This window comes from Nannobrachium achirus, assembly GCF_963921795.1.
Source record: "Nannobrachium achirus genome assembly, chromosome: 4".
Taxonomy (NCBI): domain Eukaryota; kingdom Metazoa; phylum Chordata; class Actinopteri; order Myctophiformes; family Myctophidae; genus Nannobrachium; species Nannobrachium achirus.
Genome location: NC_137813.1, coordinates 18749570 through 18767373, shown reverse-complemented (window position 1 = coordinate 18767373; position 17804 = coordinate 18749570). Strand labels below are relative to the sequence as shown.

Here is a 17804-nt window from a genome sequence, read left to right as displayed (position 1 = left end):
TTCAAGCCGGATTCGCACAAACATGGGGTTAAATTTGTTCTACTGCTGTGCCGCCAAAATGTGGAATGCCATACCCAACTGTTTACTGCACATACAGTGTTTTATTGCTACTAGTGTTGATGATGTATATTATTGTAAATTGCATCTATGTCTTGATGAATTGAATACACACAGGTCAGGACCACAATGGAAACAAGCCCTTGGGGCTTTTTGTGTTATCCTTTTAGCACCATTGTATTATTGTGCCACTGTAGGCCTATTATTTGCAAACTGTAAATAAAGTATTCAATCAATCAATCAATCAATCAATCAATCAATGAATCACACACACACACACACACACACACACACACACACACACACACACACACACACACACACACACACACACACACACACACACACACACACACACACACACACACACACACACAGAGAGAGAGAGAGAGAGAGAGAGAGAGAGAGAGAGAGAGAGAGAGAGCTGTAAATTATCCTCACACACTCACTGATAACATTATTATTAGTTTATATACCACTGTCTTTCTGCACCATCTGTGTTGTTGTTGTTGTTGAAGGCGAAGGCGATTGATAGGTCTACGCACAAATCACGTGTACGCTGAAATGCCCAGTCAAATTAATCGGGAGGCGGGACTTGACAGGGGGCGGGAGCGTGGAGGTAATACCACGCATAGGGTATAATTTTGCCCTTAACAGTATACAATACAGTAGCTTTCCTGTACATAATTTGTACAAGTTTAACAGGATTTCCACGGAGTTATATTAAAAGTGCACTAGCTGAAACTGAGCGTATTCTGATACATTATTATTATTATTGTGTATCCTCTGCCAGTTTAACACAAAGTTATTATTAGCCTACTACTATTACTACTGCTTCTACTAATACTACTACTACTACTACTACTAATACTGATAATACATACATAAATAAAATATACTACTACTACTACTACTATAGTAGTTATAATACTAATAGTAGTAGTAATAATGATAATAAATGGTAAATCTGAAGAGCCTCCTGAAGAATCATTCAGGGCAAAAATGTACGGTATGTTGAGGCAGCAGCAGCCAGTGAGCAGCAGCAGCGCAGTGTGTCTCTAGTGTCAGCGGACGGACGGTACGTGTACTACTGAGTGAGTGTTGTTGTTGCTGCAGTAGCAGGGCTTCTATCGCTGTGTTATGACTGAACAACATGGAGAAAGATGGAACGCTCTCCCACTGAGATCTCCCCGTACACGTACACACACCCGGGCTGGACGTAATAATAAACCCGTCGTCGCCCTGCTGCCGTGACTCGCTCCAAGAAGAACCGCAGCCCCGGGGACAACCTGTGCTTTTCCAACGGAGAGGAGAGCGACGTTATTAACGCCGCGAAGTTGGGAATCTTTGTTGTTCTCCCGGACCCCGCCGGACCGAAGAAAGAGAACGGCGGCCTGGAAAACACAACCGCTCCGCTGAAAGCTCCGTTAGCTACCCGTGGAGCACAACAACACCAGTCCTTTCTCCGACCACGTAGCCATGAGTTTCGAAATGAAATGCTAATATAACGAGTGTCGTTCAGTGAATAACTCATAGCGCTTGTCGTTAATAACACAATATTAACGAGTGTGGTGGTGGTAAGGCAGCGGGCTAAGTGACGCTGCTAAGCTAAGAAGCTAGTTTAGCGGCGAGGCTAGTTCAGCGGGTCGTGTGTTGATGTGGACAAGAGGAGCGTCTTCTAAATAAGGTTGGACTAAACTGGTTTGTTTTGGAGGTTTTCACGTGGGTTTATTGCTGCCGAGGTGTTGGTTTCGAGGAGATGGTTCTGTGATAAGCAACCGTCTATAAACAACAAAGCAGCAGAGCTCTCAAAAGTGGATGACATGACACACGTCCTCCACAATGAGACAGACTCCTGCCAAAAATCCTACAAGAGCCATTCCACTATTTGTGGATCTATTAACAGATCTCGTTTTTGTTGCATAATTTCAAGGCATTCTAATCCGTAATAGATGTGAACCTACCAAAACGATCTTATTGTTCCACACAATAAGCGCTTGGTTGATTTCTGGACAACGTCATTAGACTGTATGTATAATTAATAATTCGACTTCTTATTCTGACAGTTGGAAGGACCAGTGTTTGCTTTTAGGGGAGATCAGTTTTATATCAGTTTTTCTGGGGGTACTTGGGATATTTTTGCCCATGAGGAGGATGTTTTGCCCCACTTTTGGAAGCCATGCTGTTTTTTAATCAAACTCTGAAGCAGTTGTGTTGGAGGACTTTTTTGTCTTTTACCTGAGCTTTTACACACCTGTCCAAGTGGCACACCATCACCAAGAGAAGAACACAGACACACAAGCATTGGACCTTGCATCCTGTCCCAACGTCAGGCAAGTTCGTGAGACATAACCAACCCCTTTTGTCTCATCAAGGCGGCCAAGTTCACGTCACCCCGTTTGCCTTCCTAAGCCGGGGTCTGCTCAGACAGAGTGGGTATCCCTTCCCCCATAGCCTCCTCCTCCTCCTCCTCGTCTCCCTGGTGGGCACAGATGTGAGGCGTCATGGGCAGCCAGGGCAGCCCGGTGAAGAGCTACGACTACCTGCTGAAGTTCCTGCTGGTAGGAGACAGCGACGTGGGCAAAGGAGAGATTCTGGACAGCCTGCAGGACGGCTCGGCCGAGTCCCCGTACGCCTACAGTAGCGGTGAGTCACTCACATATCTGCCCCCCTCATCTGGGCACCGCGGCCTGCGTTGTTTTGCCCTCGCCCTGTGTTGTGTCATGCAGGCTCGCCACAAAACCTCCCAAACACGCTCGCTGCTTTGCCTCGCCTCTCCATATGGGCACTGTGGAGCGCACAATGAGCTCTCTTCACTTCAAACCCCCCCCCCCCCCCCTCGCCTTGACGAACTCCTCTGTTAGCACGTGCCGTTACACTATCTCTGTGTGTTGTCTAGCTGTCTCACATGCACACACACAAACGTATTCACTGTATACGCAAGCGTGCGTGCACGTGGGAATAGTTGAGAAGTGAGTGTGTATAGTGTGTGCAAGAGCATGGCTCCTAGTGTTGTCATGACCTCATGACCCCATAACAAGATCTTGTTTATGGTGAACGGCTCAAAGGAAGGTGACTCATAATAAACACACACACACACACACACACACACACACACACACACACACACACACACACAGAGACAGTGTGAGTAAATCAATGTGACCATGAATACACAGTGTGGACAACAACAACAGAATATGCTTTGTATTCTGTTTAGTCCCGGTTTCCTGCTTGTGTACGTGCGCTTAATATAGGTGGAGGCTGCTCAAACAAACAAGCCTGCCATTGCAGTGCTCATGGAAAGGAGTAGAAATGGTTTGATTTGAACATCACAGCAGTGCTGAGATCGAAGCTGTGTTGCCTTATGTGCTCTGCTCATAATTGGCAAGTAGCTAGGAAGGTACGGATAGGCGTAGTAGTATCACAACCTTCTTGTAACGACCAACACGCTATACACACTTGACTGTACAGCACAACAGCTGTCGTGGTCATGCTGGGCTCCATCTACATACAGTACATGTGCATTGTGCTGACACACTGGCTGTCCTGGAGGGTCATTGAGGGACTCAGAGGGAGCTTTTATGGCAGCACTTTGCCTAATCAGACAGGCTCTCCCTGGGTGTGTGAACTGAAAGCACAGCAGTCACTTCTAGCCTGCTGAAAGTGACAGGCTGTATCTGATCAGTGCTGCCTGCTGTCGGGGCAGGACGGTGGTCCGTGGCTTCATATATATGCGAATACACGCATGCACGCACTCTTGGACGTTTCATCCTCCATGATCAGAGAGAGGCTGTAGGGGAGAGGGAGGAAAAAGGGAATACTAATGTCTAAAACAAGGCAGGGTCGGTCACTCCTGCTATGCTAATAGTGGAATGTGAATCCTGCACCAGAGAGGGGGGGGGGGGGGGGGACCTCTTTCTGTTTTGACAACATGGGATCACTCACCGACTATGCTAATGAGGTTCATCAAGGGTACAAGATAGAAAACAGCCAACATCACAGCTACGGTATGCAATGTAACTTATATTACGCTATATTTTGACTAGGGTACCGTACCGTCCCCCTGGGGTCTAAGGTCTATACTGTGCTCCCTTTCCCCTCTAAACCAGGGGTCTTCAACGTTTTCAGGCCAAAGAACCCTTAGTCGAAAGAGAGATGAAGCAGGGACCCCCACAACTAGGGATGGTCCGATCAGGTTTTTTGGAACCGATCACCGAGCACCGATCACAAAAGTTTGATCACCCGATACCGATCAATCACCGATCCGATCAAGTTATTATTTATATATTATTTATATTTTCTAAATGTTAATGTTTTAACTTTAATTAATTTATTCACTCATGAATTCATTTATATATTTGCCTTATAGTTATTTACCAGCATTACTATGTATTTATTATCATAGCAGTAACTAATTATTCCTTCAGCACTGTGGAAATCAATACCCCAAAATGGCCTCAAGTGGGCATACTGAACGGCTGGTTGATCGGATGCACCGATCGGATCGGATCGGTGAATTTACCTTTTGATCTAAACCACCGATTATCGCCGATCACGCTTTGATCGGCCCGATCCGATCCATTGCCGATTGATCGATAACATCTCTACCCACAACCCATAGATACCATATAGTTTGACGGCACAGTGTATTTTGGATTCATGTCAGTTTGTTTTCAGATATTTAACCAATTGAACCGTCAGACTCATTACCTAATAATAAACTTGACCTTTCACTCTGTACTTAGTCTGCTCTTTTTTCCCTCTACACCAAACCTCTTTGCTGAAAATAGCCGATCTACAAGTTGTAAGCTTGTGGAGACATGTCGGAATGGAGAGCAGTCACCAGGGTTCAAGTGGTTAATATAAAAAAAGGAGAAAAAAAGGTTTCCATCACACAAAGATATGGAGGACCCCCTGTAGTAACTCTGAGGACCCCCTAGGGCTCCTGGACCCCCTGTTGAAGACCCCTGCTCTAAACCAAATCTCTTTGCTGAAAATATCCAATCTACATGGCATGCTCACAACGGATTGCGTTGTGACTGTGAGCTTGTACATAGGTTGGTTTCACCGAATGTTCGCCCTCAGAATAGGGATGCTAGGGGAGGGTTCATGTGGTTAATTAGGCCCAGCTCTCTGCATAAGGCAGCTTCTTACTCTGCACATCGCCCGCTGGCGTGCTTGTGCCTCAAGGGAAAATGTGCAAATGTGCCTACATTAGAGAAGAGACGCGCTCTGACACAAACTCCTCACCAGAGATGCTCCAGCAAGCGATTCCCCAAGTATCCATTTCATTACTGAGATGAAAAACACCTCTCCTCGCTCGCTTGCTCGCTCACCCCCTCCTTTACCCCCTCCCTCCTCTGTCCATGATGACAGGAAACGTTGATGAAAAATACATCAGTCAGCATTCAGCAATGTGAGGCCTTTTCTTTTGCCAGTGGTAATCTAATGGATTCCGCCAACACTTGTTGGCAGTGTGAGGCTGTGTTTTTGTGGATGTCGTCTACCCTTTTGAAAGTTCAGCATAGAGGGCGAGGATTCAGAGAAGGAATCCTGCGTTATGACTTATGACATTGTAATGCAGAGACGCCTCTGCATAGTGCACTGTAAAAATCCTGAGTGTTCGTATTTGTGTGTGACACCGTTGTACAATGAAGTATAAAATAGGCCTTCAGTGGTTAATCAGACTAAATAATTTGGTTGACTATAGAAAGAAAAAACTATTGCAATTATTTGTTGTGGATAGATATAGAAAGAAATCTTTATTGAATATTAAATTAAACAATACAATAATTGCTAGGAATAGAATCGATAGTTGCATCCCTAGGGTGAACCTGCCTTATTCCTTTGTCTTCTTAGCTTTTCTTCTGTTGTGTATTGGCGTTCATTTCAGCAGTTTCAGTCTCATGACCATATGGTATGTGGAGGCAGTGAAATGCCCTTTAGTTCTTAAAATGTTTCGAATCAGAACAATTTAAAAACATCTCTCAGGAAGATGAACAGTGCCATTTTTCAGTGGTGATATACCACAGTTGAAGTTATCCCAGTCAGAATCAACCTCCCTGGATCTTGTAATCAGCAGTCCCGCGGAGAACCGTACAGAAGCTGCGTGCCGTGCCGAAAATGCAAGCTGGGTCCTGTCCAGGCCTCCAAAAGGTCCTTGAAACAGGAAGACATCCTAATTGATGCGAGCGAGATCAAAAACCCTCCAAACCATAGCTTCATTAACGAGGAAGGCAGAGGGGGGTGGGTTCATGGGCTTGAATACGCTGCATCAGAGATGTTTGTGCAGACAGATGCACTGCTATTGATTTTTATCTCCCTGACAGAGGCAGGAAGGGAGGCAGTGCAGGGGGTGGGGCGAGTTTTGGAATACAGTAGGTGAAATAGTTTTATCTAAATGAACCCTAGCCCAGCCTCCATATTCTGGACATGTTATAATGGGTGAACTTTCAGTGAATATGTGAGTGTACAGTAGATCGGCTACAGTACTTACAGGGACGAGATTTGGTGTGGAAGGAAAAGGGAGGGGGGCATGTACAGACGCCTGGGTGACCCTGGTCAACAAAGTATATAGGGTTTAACTGTTAAGAGGATCAAAGACAGTCATTTTTGACCTGATGGAGCTCAGCTCAGTGAAATCGCCAGTGGTTGATTTAAGACTTGAGTGTACAGTAAATAGCCAAAATGGACCTGTAAGCTCCCAATTAAATGAACACTAAGGATTTTACTGTGTGCCTGAGTGGTCCATTTCCTCCTCTGTGATTGGTGTATGCCTGGCCTGCTGCATGCATCATTGATCTTTAGTTCTTTGGATTTTTCATGGTGTGGTTCCTTGGAGGCAAGCAGTCTAGAAGAGGGTCTATGTGTGTGTTGTGTGTCTGTCGCAGCCAAACAGTAGATCAATGGGAGAATAGGGATGGGGTTAAGAGTGTAGAAAAGGATAAACACCTGTGATCATAAAAACGAAATGTAGAGGTCTAGAGGAATAGTATCGCAGTAATTGTGGCCATGTCTAGAGGCATTTTTTAACATGAGCATCATGTCACCATTAAGCATCCCAAACACCCTCCTGTATTTACACTGTATAATCATAGGTGTTCATTTAACGCTGAGTGTACAAATTGTACACTCAAAGTTACAAATGAATAAATGCACACTGAGGTTTTTATATATTCAAACTGAATTTGCCTGGCTCCAGCCCATAGACCCGTCCACTCTCTGAGCAAACTGGTTCTCTTGGTTTGGTGTTGTCATATGACGCTGAAGTTTCTTTGGTTTCTTCTGTACCAAACCAATGAAATCAATGCAGTTCGGAGGAGGGGGTGGGTCTAACGAGAGAGCAAATCAGCGGAAACAGAAAATCAACAGAACAGTGGAGAGAGGGGGAACTCAGCCAGAGCTCTTAATTGCTCCCTTTGAACTTCAAAGGGGTTGTGAACTGCGGTAATTGATTGAGCCATACAAGATTTGAAATCTCTTACAATGGGGACAATGTCAGACTCAAGCTCTAGCGCTGAGTCTGAAATCAGGCTAAAACTGAATTACTTACGTGTCATCCTCTTTCCCTCCGTCTCAATCAGATATTTTCGCCTCTCCACTGCCCCAGATAATTAGCTTGTGATTGATCAACAGCAGGTCAGGGAGGTCTCTTGATTCGTTATTGACATCAGCACAGTTCGGACTGGGCTCGGCTGCCTTACCTAACAACTTTGATTAATTGATGACATAAAGAAGACAAAAGAGTGTTACATTATTAATGTAAATGTCTGTGGTTCAGGTATATCTACGTCTAATTATAGTTTCTGATACAGTTCTATAAAAAAGACAGCCTATTATTGGTGTATTACACCCCAGCAAAAGCATTTATTTGTATTATTGTAAGCGCAACAGATAATTGATCGCTGATCAGTGATTATCAATTACATGCAGTGATGATACTGTAGTTTTATGCAAAGCTATATCGTCTCTGTTGGGTGGAAACCTGTTACGTTTCATATTCGAATACAAAAATTGCAGAGTAGCAGATCTACAAGCTCAAAACAAGTTACTTAGTGTTTCGAGCTTGCGGAGCTGCTACTTTTGATACTCTTGTGTGATGCTTTTTCTAGTATCAAAGTAGGGCATTCATTTATGGAAAAACGCACCAAGTTTGAATATTTTTCTATATATTTTTGCCTGCAATGACCAGAGACCTACTGGCAAGCTGTCTGCATTTTGGCATCCCAGTTTTGGAAGAGAGATGTCTCTCAAGGGAGAGGCTACATCATGGTGGCGTAGCCTGGGCCTAGTGTAATATGAGAGAATATTGGGTCGTCTCTTGACTCTCATTCCTAACAATAAGGTCAGAACGTGAGCTAATGCTGCCAGTAGCCTGCATACCGTCGCCTTTGGGCAGCGAGAAATGAAATCCCTATTTTATTCTTTGTTGTATGACATTGTTGCGCAAAAGTTAAGCGGATAGTTTGAAAAATATGTGGCATTTCTTTTTATAATTTCTTTTATCTTCTACTTTTGCTGTTTTGGAAAGGTTTTGAAAAGTAAAACAGTTGGACATACAGTACAAGGCTTCAGCCCAACAGCGAAGATATTGCAACTGTTAACCAGTCAGTGAAACATCTCACATCTTTGCAGTTCAACTGGCTTGTATATTTTACATAACATTACATTTTGGGCCGATGGAGATCTTTAAAACAACATTCTGATCGATAGCTGATGTCGACACTGATGTTTTTTTGTTTGTTGTTAAACTTGTTATGGTAACCGTTGACTGTTTGAAAGTCTTTCAGCCCTTCATCACACTGTCTGTTAGTGGGCACATTCAATCGTATGTGATTTATGATTGCGCCGGGGCAGAAATTTCATGGAGGCCTTGAGCCGTGAGCCTCTCATTTTGGCCCTTAAAAAATGATGCCCCGTCCAGGCTGCCCCTCATCTCCTCTGTCATTTCCCTGTAGTCTTCACAGACTACATCCTGCTTCTGTAGGACAGGACGCGAACCGTTTGTGGTCGGAAACTAGGCCAGGCCTGCAAAGATTAACAACAAAAAGGTTATGAAAAGGATGATCAAACTGCTCTAGTGGGTCTGCTCCGTGGCACTATGTTTGTGTCAAAAACAAAACCCCTCTTATCCATCCTCAGCAGGTGGTTGTGTGGTCTAACCAGTCTGGCAGCCACTTCACTCTCTGTCCTGGGCGTGTGTTAAACCTGAGCTATACCTGGTTGTGCCCAGATCACCTATTTTTGGTGTGATACAGACACGCAACTAAGTACAATTATGGATTTACTGTAGATCTGTGTTAACAACTCATGGCCTGGATGGCTGGTGTTGCAGTCTGTGCACCTAAGCCTGACAGGGTTCGAATCCCGATCCCGGCGACATTTCACAACGTCACTCCCGATCTCTCTCTCCCCATTTCCTGTCAGTCTACTTATATAGTAGACTACTGTATATATCAATTAAGGCAGAAATAACAAAGCCAAAAATAAATAATCATATATCGTAGTCTTCATGCACTCAGAACTACTATACGATGTGATGTGACATGACCTGACATGACCTGCTCATATTTAGGTGAAAATGATGACGGTTGGTACATAAACAGTTATTATTATTCAGGTCTGTCTGGTTTTCAAACAGAACCATGGATGTGTCTCATCTTGCTTTCATACAGATCTAACATATTGATTGATCAGGGTGGGTGGGTGTGTGTGTCTCTGTGAATGATGAGACAGAACAAGTGAGTGAGTGTGTTGACAGGACTGTTTGCATTGCTTGCATCCCCTATTCCCCATACAGTTTATGTCATCATGTCTCTCTCAGGGTTATCAAACTCAGCTAGATGCCCATACAATAAGCTGTGGGTCCTATCATGATATTGGAGAGTCCTGGGACCAATGAACTCCATTGTTTTAACTGGCAAAATGTTAAATCATTTTGAAATTAGATTTGAGTTTGTTTAAATTAAGTTTAGAAGTCTATAGAACTTTCATTATATGAAAAGTACATTTAACTTAACACATCGGCTGTGGACAGCGCGCCTCAAAACAGCCGCCCCCATTATTTTCAGTGAATATCTGACACCAGCAGCGTCAGATACGCCGTGCCTTCACACCTTGCCCGCCGCTCAGATACGCCACTGTTCTATTCCCAGGTGTTGCCGGGGAGTGTGTGTTCCCTTTTTATATGAGCATGGCAAGCAAGAGTTTGCTGCTAGTTTATGGCTAAGCCTCATCCCCTCGGTTACTATTACTAATGCTTTAGAAATGAAGTTGCCTACAGGTGTGTCTCAGCATCTTTACTTAACTCTATTTAGCTCATTCCCTCATTCTCCTTCCTCGCTACTTTCATCTGTCCCTGTCCCTGACTGTAAACAGATAGGAGCACTGAGATGGAAAATGGTAGTAAAAATGCTTCTCATTATTTCACCTACTATGCCAGAAGATAGAGTTCAGCAATCCCAGTGTTGTAAATTACGTCTTAGTCAGCACATGTGTAAACTAAGTATGCAGCAAACGAATGTTTATTATTATTAGTATGATTTAATACATAACATACAAAAAGTATGTATCAATGAAAACAAAAATAAATTAATCCAAAAAGTAATCAATAGAATAATTGCTAATTAAATAGTCGATATTTGCAGCCCTAGAATGTATTAGATAAATGATGTTACTTATCATGCTGTCTGGACTCTGGATGGATTTTCATTTGCTTTGGAGTCACTGGGGGATTAACTAGTCATTTTCAGTGGTTTTACAGAAGATTTTGCACATGACAATAAATCTTCAAATTTCGCCATCAGATGGACATGGGCTTTGGAGAGGGCCGCCCAATAAAATGCAAAAATGGTCTGGAGAGGAGAGGGCCCCAAGTGAGAATGTAAATCCTCTTGTTTCATTCAAAGGCCCCAACAATGGAACTCTCCCCAAGGAAGGAGGAGGCATCTACAGGGCAGAGCGTCCCATTGTGTCTCTAGTCTACGGCAATGGACTTGGGTAATCTCACAATGCCCAATGCTCCGCAGTGAATAGTTTTCGCCCCTGGAAGCAGGCCACTCCACAGATAACCCCCTACTTGTGTTTCCTGTGAATGCACATGAGCAGGGGTGAAAGAGAGAGAGAAAGAATGAGAGTAGAGTAGGTCTGGGTAGATGCGGCGTAATCCCCTTGACACAGATGCACTGACTGCCACAGCTGACGATTAAGCCTGATGTAGTTGTGTGCCGGCGTCGTACACCGGAAATAGCCACTGTGACACGTTGTGAGCTTGTATATTGGCTATTTTCGGTGTGCGACACCATACGCAACTGAGTATAACTGATGCTTTTACCGCTAACACGGGGCCTAGCGGCACAGCAGCGCGCCTCCACCCCGCTGTCAAATCCCATTTCACGCCCACCGGTCCTGCTTTCTAACCGCACTAGCTGCCTTTTCTTTTCTTTTCTTTTCTCGCTTTATTTTTATTTATTTATCCCCCCCCACACCTTTGGATACGTCTCTTCCTTGCTCCCTGTCTTCCCATCTTCCGTCTCTTTCCTGTCAGGATGCCATGCGTGCGTGCGGGCGGTCTCACTGCTGTTAATACTGTCAGCTCACGTTCATACATTTATACAGCATGCCTGTACCCTCTGAGGCTGAAACCACTCGCTGTGTGTATGCATGTATGCATGGGTGGGATTGTTTTAAGTGATGAATACACGCACGCACGCACTTACATTACCACTTTTGAGAATGTCCTGACAGGAAGCAAAGTCACTCCACTCCCAGAATAGCAGCAACAGCAGCCAGTTCAAAGACTGGTAGAGGCTATTGATTCTGCTGTCTGTCTGAAAGAATCCTGGCAGGTTGGAGAGAGAGAGGAAGCACTTGGTACAATGCCCTGCACTCACTCCAATTCAATTTATTTGGCTTGCCTGAGCTGAATGCTCAGCACTTTAGGCTGGCTTGTGTCACCATTGCCCAGCAAATTGGAGGATATTGCTAACATTGTTAGCCTCCAAATGCTGTCAGCCAGAGGGGCCTTTGTTAATATCAAGTGATACACTGCTAGTAAAATGATTGCTGTAACATTTTTATTATATATATATTATAGTTGCAAATCGGTGAAATAGACATTTGGCTAATACTGGAGCTTCCAAATATGTTAATTTAGTGCTTGGCTGGTTACAGGTTGCATGTTAACAAAGCACACAGCTATCTCAGTTAATTAGTTTATGTACGTAGACAGACGGTTGAAAACTTGAAATTGACCAAATTGACCAGATAAGTTGCTATTTATGGAAATCAGCTGTTGGATGTAAGCAGGTGACTGATTGAATTGTGTCTGGAATTAGAATTTGGAATTTTGAGGAAAAGGCCATTTGGTCTGGGTCCTCTGGGGAGCATGGAGTTGTGAAGAAAATTCTGTGGCTGTCCGGGCGGTCAGTATTTTGAAATATCGTTTGAATGTATTCTAGGGAAAGTTTTGGCCTGGCGGCCTTCGAGAGTTTGATTACAGTAAATAATAATAATATGCAAGGAAACACAGATAAGAAAGACGATACACGACAATGTGGATACGAAGACAATAGGGAGACGTATTGAATATCCATGTTTGGGCCATAAAATATCGTGAGAACTCTTCCAAACTAGTCCCCGCGGTGAAAACCAGAGTGACGGGCGAAGCAGATCCACATCATGTTCAGTCATGTAGTGTAGCCACCACAGAGGCAGGTGTAGCAACAGAACAGAGTAACATGTTTGTCAGGGAGTTGAGGTGCCACCTAAGAACAGAGATCTGTTGGCTGCCCGGGGCTAAACACTGGCACTGCACCAAGCTACTAGCTCCGTCATGACAAGTGAACAGGAGCACTGTGTTCACATGCCCGCGTGCACAGCTGCACACACGCACGCACGCACGCACGCACGCACGCACACACACACACACACACACACACACACACACACACACACACACACACAAGGGCATTCACGAATAGTGATTTTTATATTTGAATAATCTTATATTCGACAGGAAATATACATGTATTTTTTCATCCAATAAAAACGAGCAATTCTCTGTCTAGTAGTGACAGTTGCATTAGCTGGCTCTTCCTCCTTTTTTTTTTTTAAGAGAGAAACAACGTCGAATAGTCACACACACACACACGCACACACGCACACGCACACGCACACGCACACACACACACACGACCATTGCGATGTCAGAAATAATGCCAGTCACTCTGCTCCAGAAACTACAGCCTGCATGTTACTGCTGTTAATGCTGTTATTTTCACTCTTGAGAGTGATTTGAACACTACACTCTCAAGAGTTGAATTAACAAAGGATTTCACTTCTTTTCCCATAGATATCTCAACGTAATGTTGGTCTTTTGTTGTGAAGAAGCAGCAAAGCTAATGGCACACAGCTGTTCAGCAAAGCAAAACTCAAGTGAAAGGCTGCAAATAAATGACACTTGGAATATCAGAGGAAGTCACTTCAAGGCCACAAAACAAATATAGACCAAACCTGACCTGAGAGGAACTTTGTGAAGCAAGCCAAGTTCCACTAAGTCTCAGACTTGGGGTTGAACAGTGACAGTGGTAGATGAGCAGAACAGTATGCATCAACAGTACCCGATGGAACAACTGGCACCTTGACAAAGACATAAAAGACAAACTATCACCACAGTATTTGCTGACACTAAGCTAACCATGAGCTACTGATAAGACATCAATGACATGCATATAACTGCTATCCTAATTACTCCTTGTTATTACTGAGTTATTAGAGATTTCCCAGTTTGTGATAGCATTGTATTAATAGATGTTTGTTTAAGTAGATGTTGATCACTTCTGGCAAAGCTTTTGTGCATAGTTTTCCGTTGTTAATGATTTAGAAAATGTGGAGCAGGGAAAGGGAGAAATTCAGTTACGCGTCACCCAACTGACCAGCTTCATGAATATGATCCTGTATTCATAGCTGTTTTTGCTATGAATGCAGGTGTGCCTTTTTTGTACTTGATTTGGACTTGCCCATTTGTGTGTCTGCCTTGGACACAAAAAGTTTGAAAACGACTGATGTAATTAATGCCTTTCTAATCCCCGTCTGTCTCTGTCTCTCTCCAGGTATTGACTATAAGACCACCACCATTCTGCTGGATGGGAGGAGAGTGAAGCTGGAGCTTTGGTAAGCACCTGGCACCACACTGTGCCCAATTGACTGATTGATTGAACATCTTATTAGACAGAATGTGAACTTCTTTCTGTTCCAGCCCAGAACAAAAACAGCCCAGAACAAACTAATCAGGGTCGTGCTTGGTCTTCCTCCTCGGGCCCACCTTAACGATCATCACCACGAAAGCGTGGGGTGGCTCAAAGTAGCTGACAGAGTACAGCATCTTGCAATGGGCCTGGTGTAAGATACACTACACCTACAAGATACCCATGTACCTGACAAACTACTTCCTAAAGGTCAAGGATGTTCACGATCACAACACCAGAGGCAGCTCCACTAATCATCATCATCGTAGATTTAACACTAAACAAGGCTCTAATTCGTTCTCCTGCTATACCACCAACATATGGAACGCCCTTCCGCAAGCGTTAAAGAAGAGCAAATCCCTAGCCTCCTTCAAAATTGGTATGAAAAACCCCCCTTTTTTTTTTTTTTTTTTTTTAAAGATTTGTTTTTGGGCTTTTTGCCTTTATTGGATAGGACAGTAGACTGACAGGAAATGGGGGAGAGACAGGGAGTGACACGCGGCAAAGGTCGCCCGGATCGGGAATCGAACCGGCGACACCGACAGGCATTGATGCCGAAATGGCAATGCCTATATGGTATGCGCCTGGTCCACTAGGCCACCAGGCGCCCCAACCCCCCTTTTTTCTGCCTTTGTATTTGATGTTATGCTTTTTCTGCTTTTGAAATTGATGTTATCCTAGATAAAGTACTATGTTCTATCCGTCTGTCTTTCCATGTTAACTTATATGAGATACTTAAATGTGGTTCCTGTGGAAATAAGCCTTAGTGCTTTCTAGGATCTCCTTTTAGTTGACCTTGTACACGTGATTTGTACTGTCATGAAACTGTACTTTTTTCTATTGCAAAATTCTTCAATCAATCAATCAATCAATCTGAATAGAAACGGTAGGATAGGTGTTTGCGGCTGACCTGAATCTGTGACGGTAGGCTGGGTTGGTTAATTTGCTGGAGGAGAGAAAGAATTGGCAATAGGGATGTACCGAAAGGAAAATTCTTGTCCGAAACCGAATATAGGAAACACTTGGCCGAATACCGAATAGCCGAATTTTTTTTTACAATTGCTGTCATGGCTGTGCCTCTGTTGTAGAGCTACATGTTTATGGCAATAAGTATAAGGGTCCATATTGAGTTATTTAAAACATATATGTATTTATTGTGTAGAATTATTTACTATTTTACTATTACTACTACTATTATTATTACTATTACTACTGTTACTTACTATTTGCTGAATTATTGCAAAATAAAGAAATATCAATGTAAAAAATAAAATAAATTATTAAAATATATATAGCCTATACATTATTCGGTAGTATTCGGTATTCAGTATTCGGTAATATTCTGTATTTGGTATTCGGTACTATTCGGTAATAATTATTCGGCCATAAAATCTAACCGAACCGAAACCGAATATGCGTTTTTTTGGCACTATTCGGACGAAAATTTTCAGTGGCCGAATATTCGGTGCATCCCTAATTGGCAACTATGTGATTGGAGGCGGGGATTTTCCGGTGCGGACCACGGTTACTACATTGCGCGTATAATTATTGTTTTCCTGACTCCCATCTTCATGGCTGCCGTTGTTACACATCACCCAGCCCCTACTACGTCTTTTTCACTGCACTCGCTCTGCTGAAATGCCTCAGAAATAGTAGTCTTCAAAGCAACGCAGCGGCAGTGCCTGAGAATACAACCCACTGTGGCGCGAGCAAGAGCCGGTCAACTGTAAGTGGGCCAAGGAATTTGGCTCCTCAGGGGAGAACCGCCGCCTCGTCTCCCCCACAGAGTTAGTCCTTCAAACGCGGGCCCGTTTGAAAACCACACCCTCGTGGTGGGGTTGGCGAAAGGGCCGTTATGTGTGGAGTTGGCATGTTCTCCCTGTGTCCCCTAGCGCCGAGGATTACATTAGATAATTGACACTGGGTGAAGAAATGGTGGGATAAAAAAAATAGAAAAAAGAAACAAGAAAGGCACGTCCTCTCTTTCTGCTGCCTCGCCACGCTTAACGAACCCTAGCATCCCTGTTCTGGGCCTGTCATAGTCACTCGCGTTAAGCCAGACAACTATTCCACAATGCTACATAGAGTCTGGAACTACGCCCCCTTGACAATTCGAAAATATATTTTAAAATATGTTTTCGAATCTTCATTCCTGCTAAGCAGCAAGCTATATATGCTTCGATTAATTTGACAAAACGGAAGTTGGGGGAAGCGGGACATGCGTTACACCCGAATGCTTTCAGCGCTTCTGTTACACAGAATGATGGAGGCATTTGAAAATTGTGAGAGTCAACAGTCTGGCTATGCATGTCTTGTCATAGGTGAATATGATGTGATGAGCGCCATGATATGACGTGTATGGGCTTGTAGATCTGCTACATTTAACGATTTTTAAAGTTTTGTAATTTGGGAAACATGGCCAAAATAGGGACGCCAGGTTGAAAGTGGTTAATTTCGCATCAGTTCAGTGCTCTTGAATTCAAATGATTTATTTGCAAGGAAGGGGACCAAAGTGCCCAAGTGCACACAATTCCCTCGAGGAGTGGGAAGCAAGCCTTTTCTTAGAAATATTGCTAATTTATTTACCCTTATGGAAATAATCAAATTAGGGACACCATGTTGAAAGTGGTTAAAAAAAAAACTATAGTGTGACTGTGTGCTATTATTCTAGAAAATCATAATACTGGATAAACGATGCTTCTGTACCGAGTGCTTGGGGAAGAAGATTGTGTTTCCCTAATTTAACCATCTGGTTCTGTTTTAAAGTCGTTGGCAGGCTCTCTGTGAGTGTGAGATCAGTGATTTCCACCCAGTTTTGCAATGGAACCCTTCATTTCAAACATAATATTCCTCTGTCTGTCACCCTGTCAGAACATCTTGTTGACCAACATTGGGTCTTAACCAAAGTGGGTGTACTGCAGTCTAGTCTAGACTCTAGACCAGGGGTCTCCAACAGGGGGTCCAGGACCCCTAGGGGGTCCCCAGAGTTAATACAGGGGGTCCTCCAAATCTTTGAGTGATAGAAACCTTTTTCTCCTTTTTGATATTAACCACTTGATCCCTAGTGTCCATATTCTGTTAACTTTAGCCAAAAATCAACACCTTGCGAGGCATTGAGCTTGTAGATCAGCTATTTTCGGCAAATAGGTTTGGTGTAGAGGGTAAAAAGAGCAGACTAAGTACAGAGTGAAAAGGTCAAGTTTATTAAGTATTGTTCAAGTGATTACATATCTGATAACACAAATTGACATGAATTCAAAATACACTGAAGATTGTGCTGTCAAACGAATACACTTTATGGAATCTGGGGGTCCCTGCTTCATCTCTCTCTCAGCTAAGGAGTCCTTGGCCTGAAAGCGTTGAAGACCCCTGCTCTAGACCGTATCTTTTTCAGAATGAAACTATGGCGTCACGATGGCAGAGTTTTACGGTTGCTCTGCATTCTGAGAGGCACTCAAGACTTGTCAGCCTTCCTTTGCAAGACATTGGGTTTGTTTT

At 43.6% G+C, this 17804-nt stretch overlaps 1 protein-coding gene across 2 annotated transcripts in view; it reads left to right on the top strand.

Moving 5' to 3' along the window:
* Positions 1-1143: 1143 nt before the first annotated feature.
* LOC308284082 (ras-related protein Rab-40C) overlaps positions 1144-17804 on the top strand; it is a 34863-nt gene continuing 18202 nt past the window's right edge. For both annotated transcript variants that reach the window (XR_013961985.1, XM_080724621.1), the window contains exons 1-2: positions 1144-2703; positions 14172-14232. Coding sequence is in view for 1 of the 2 variants with exons in the window: in XM_080724621.1 (XP_080580747.1) it covers positions 2562-2703; positions 14172-14232 (203 nt within the window). In the remaining variant the exon portion in view is untranslated. The remainder of the gene's footprint in view (positions 2704-14171; positions 14233-17804) is intronic.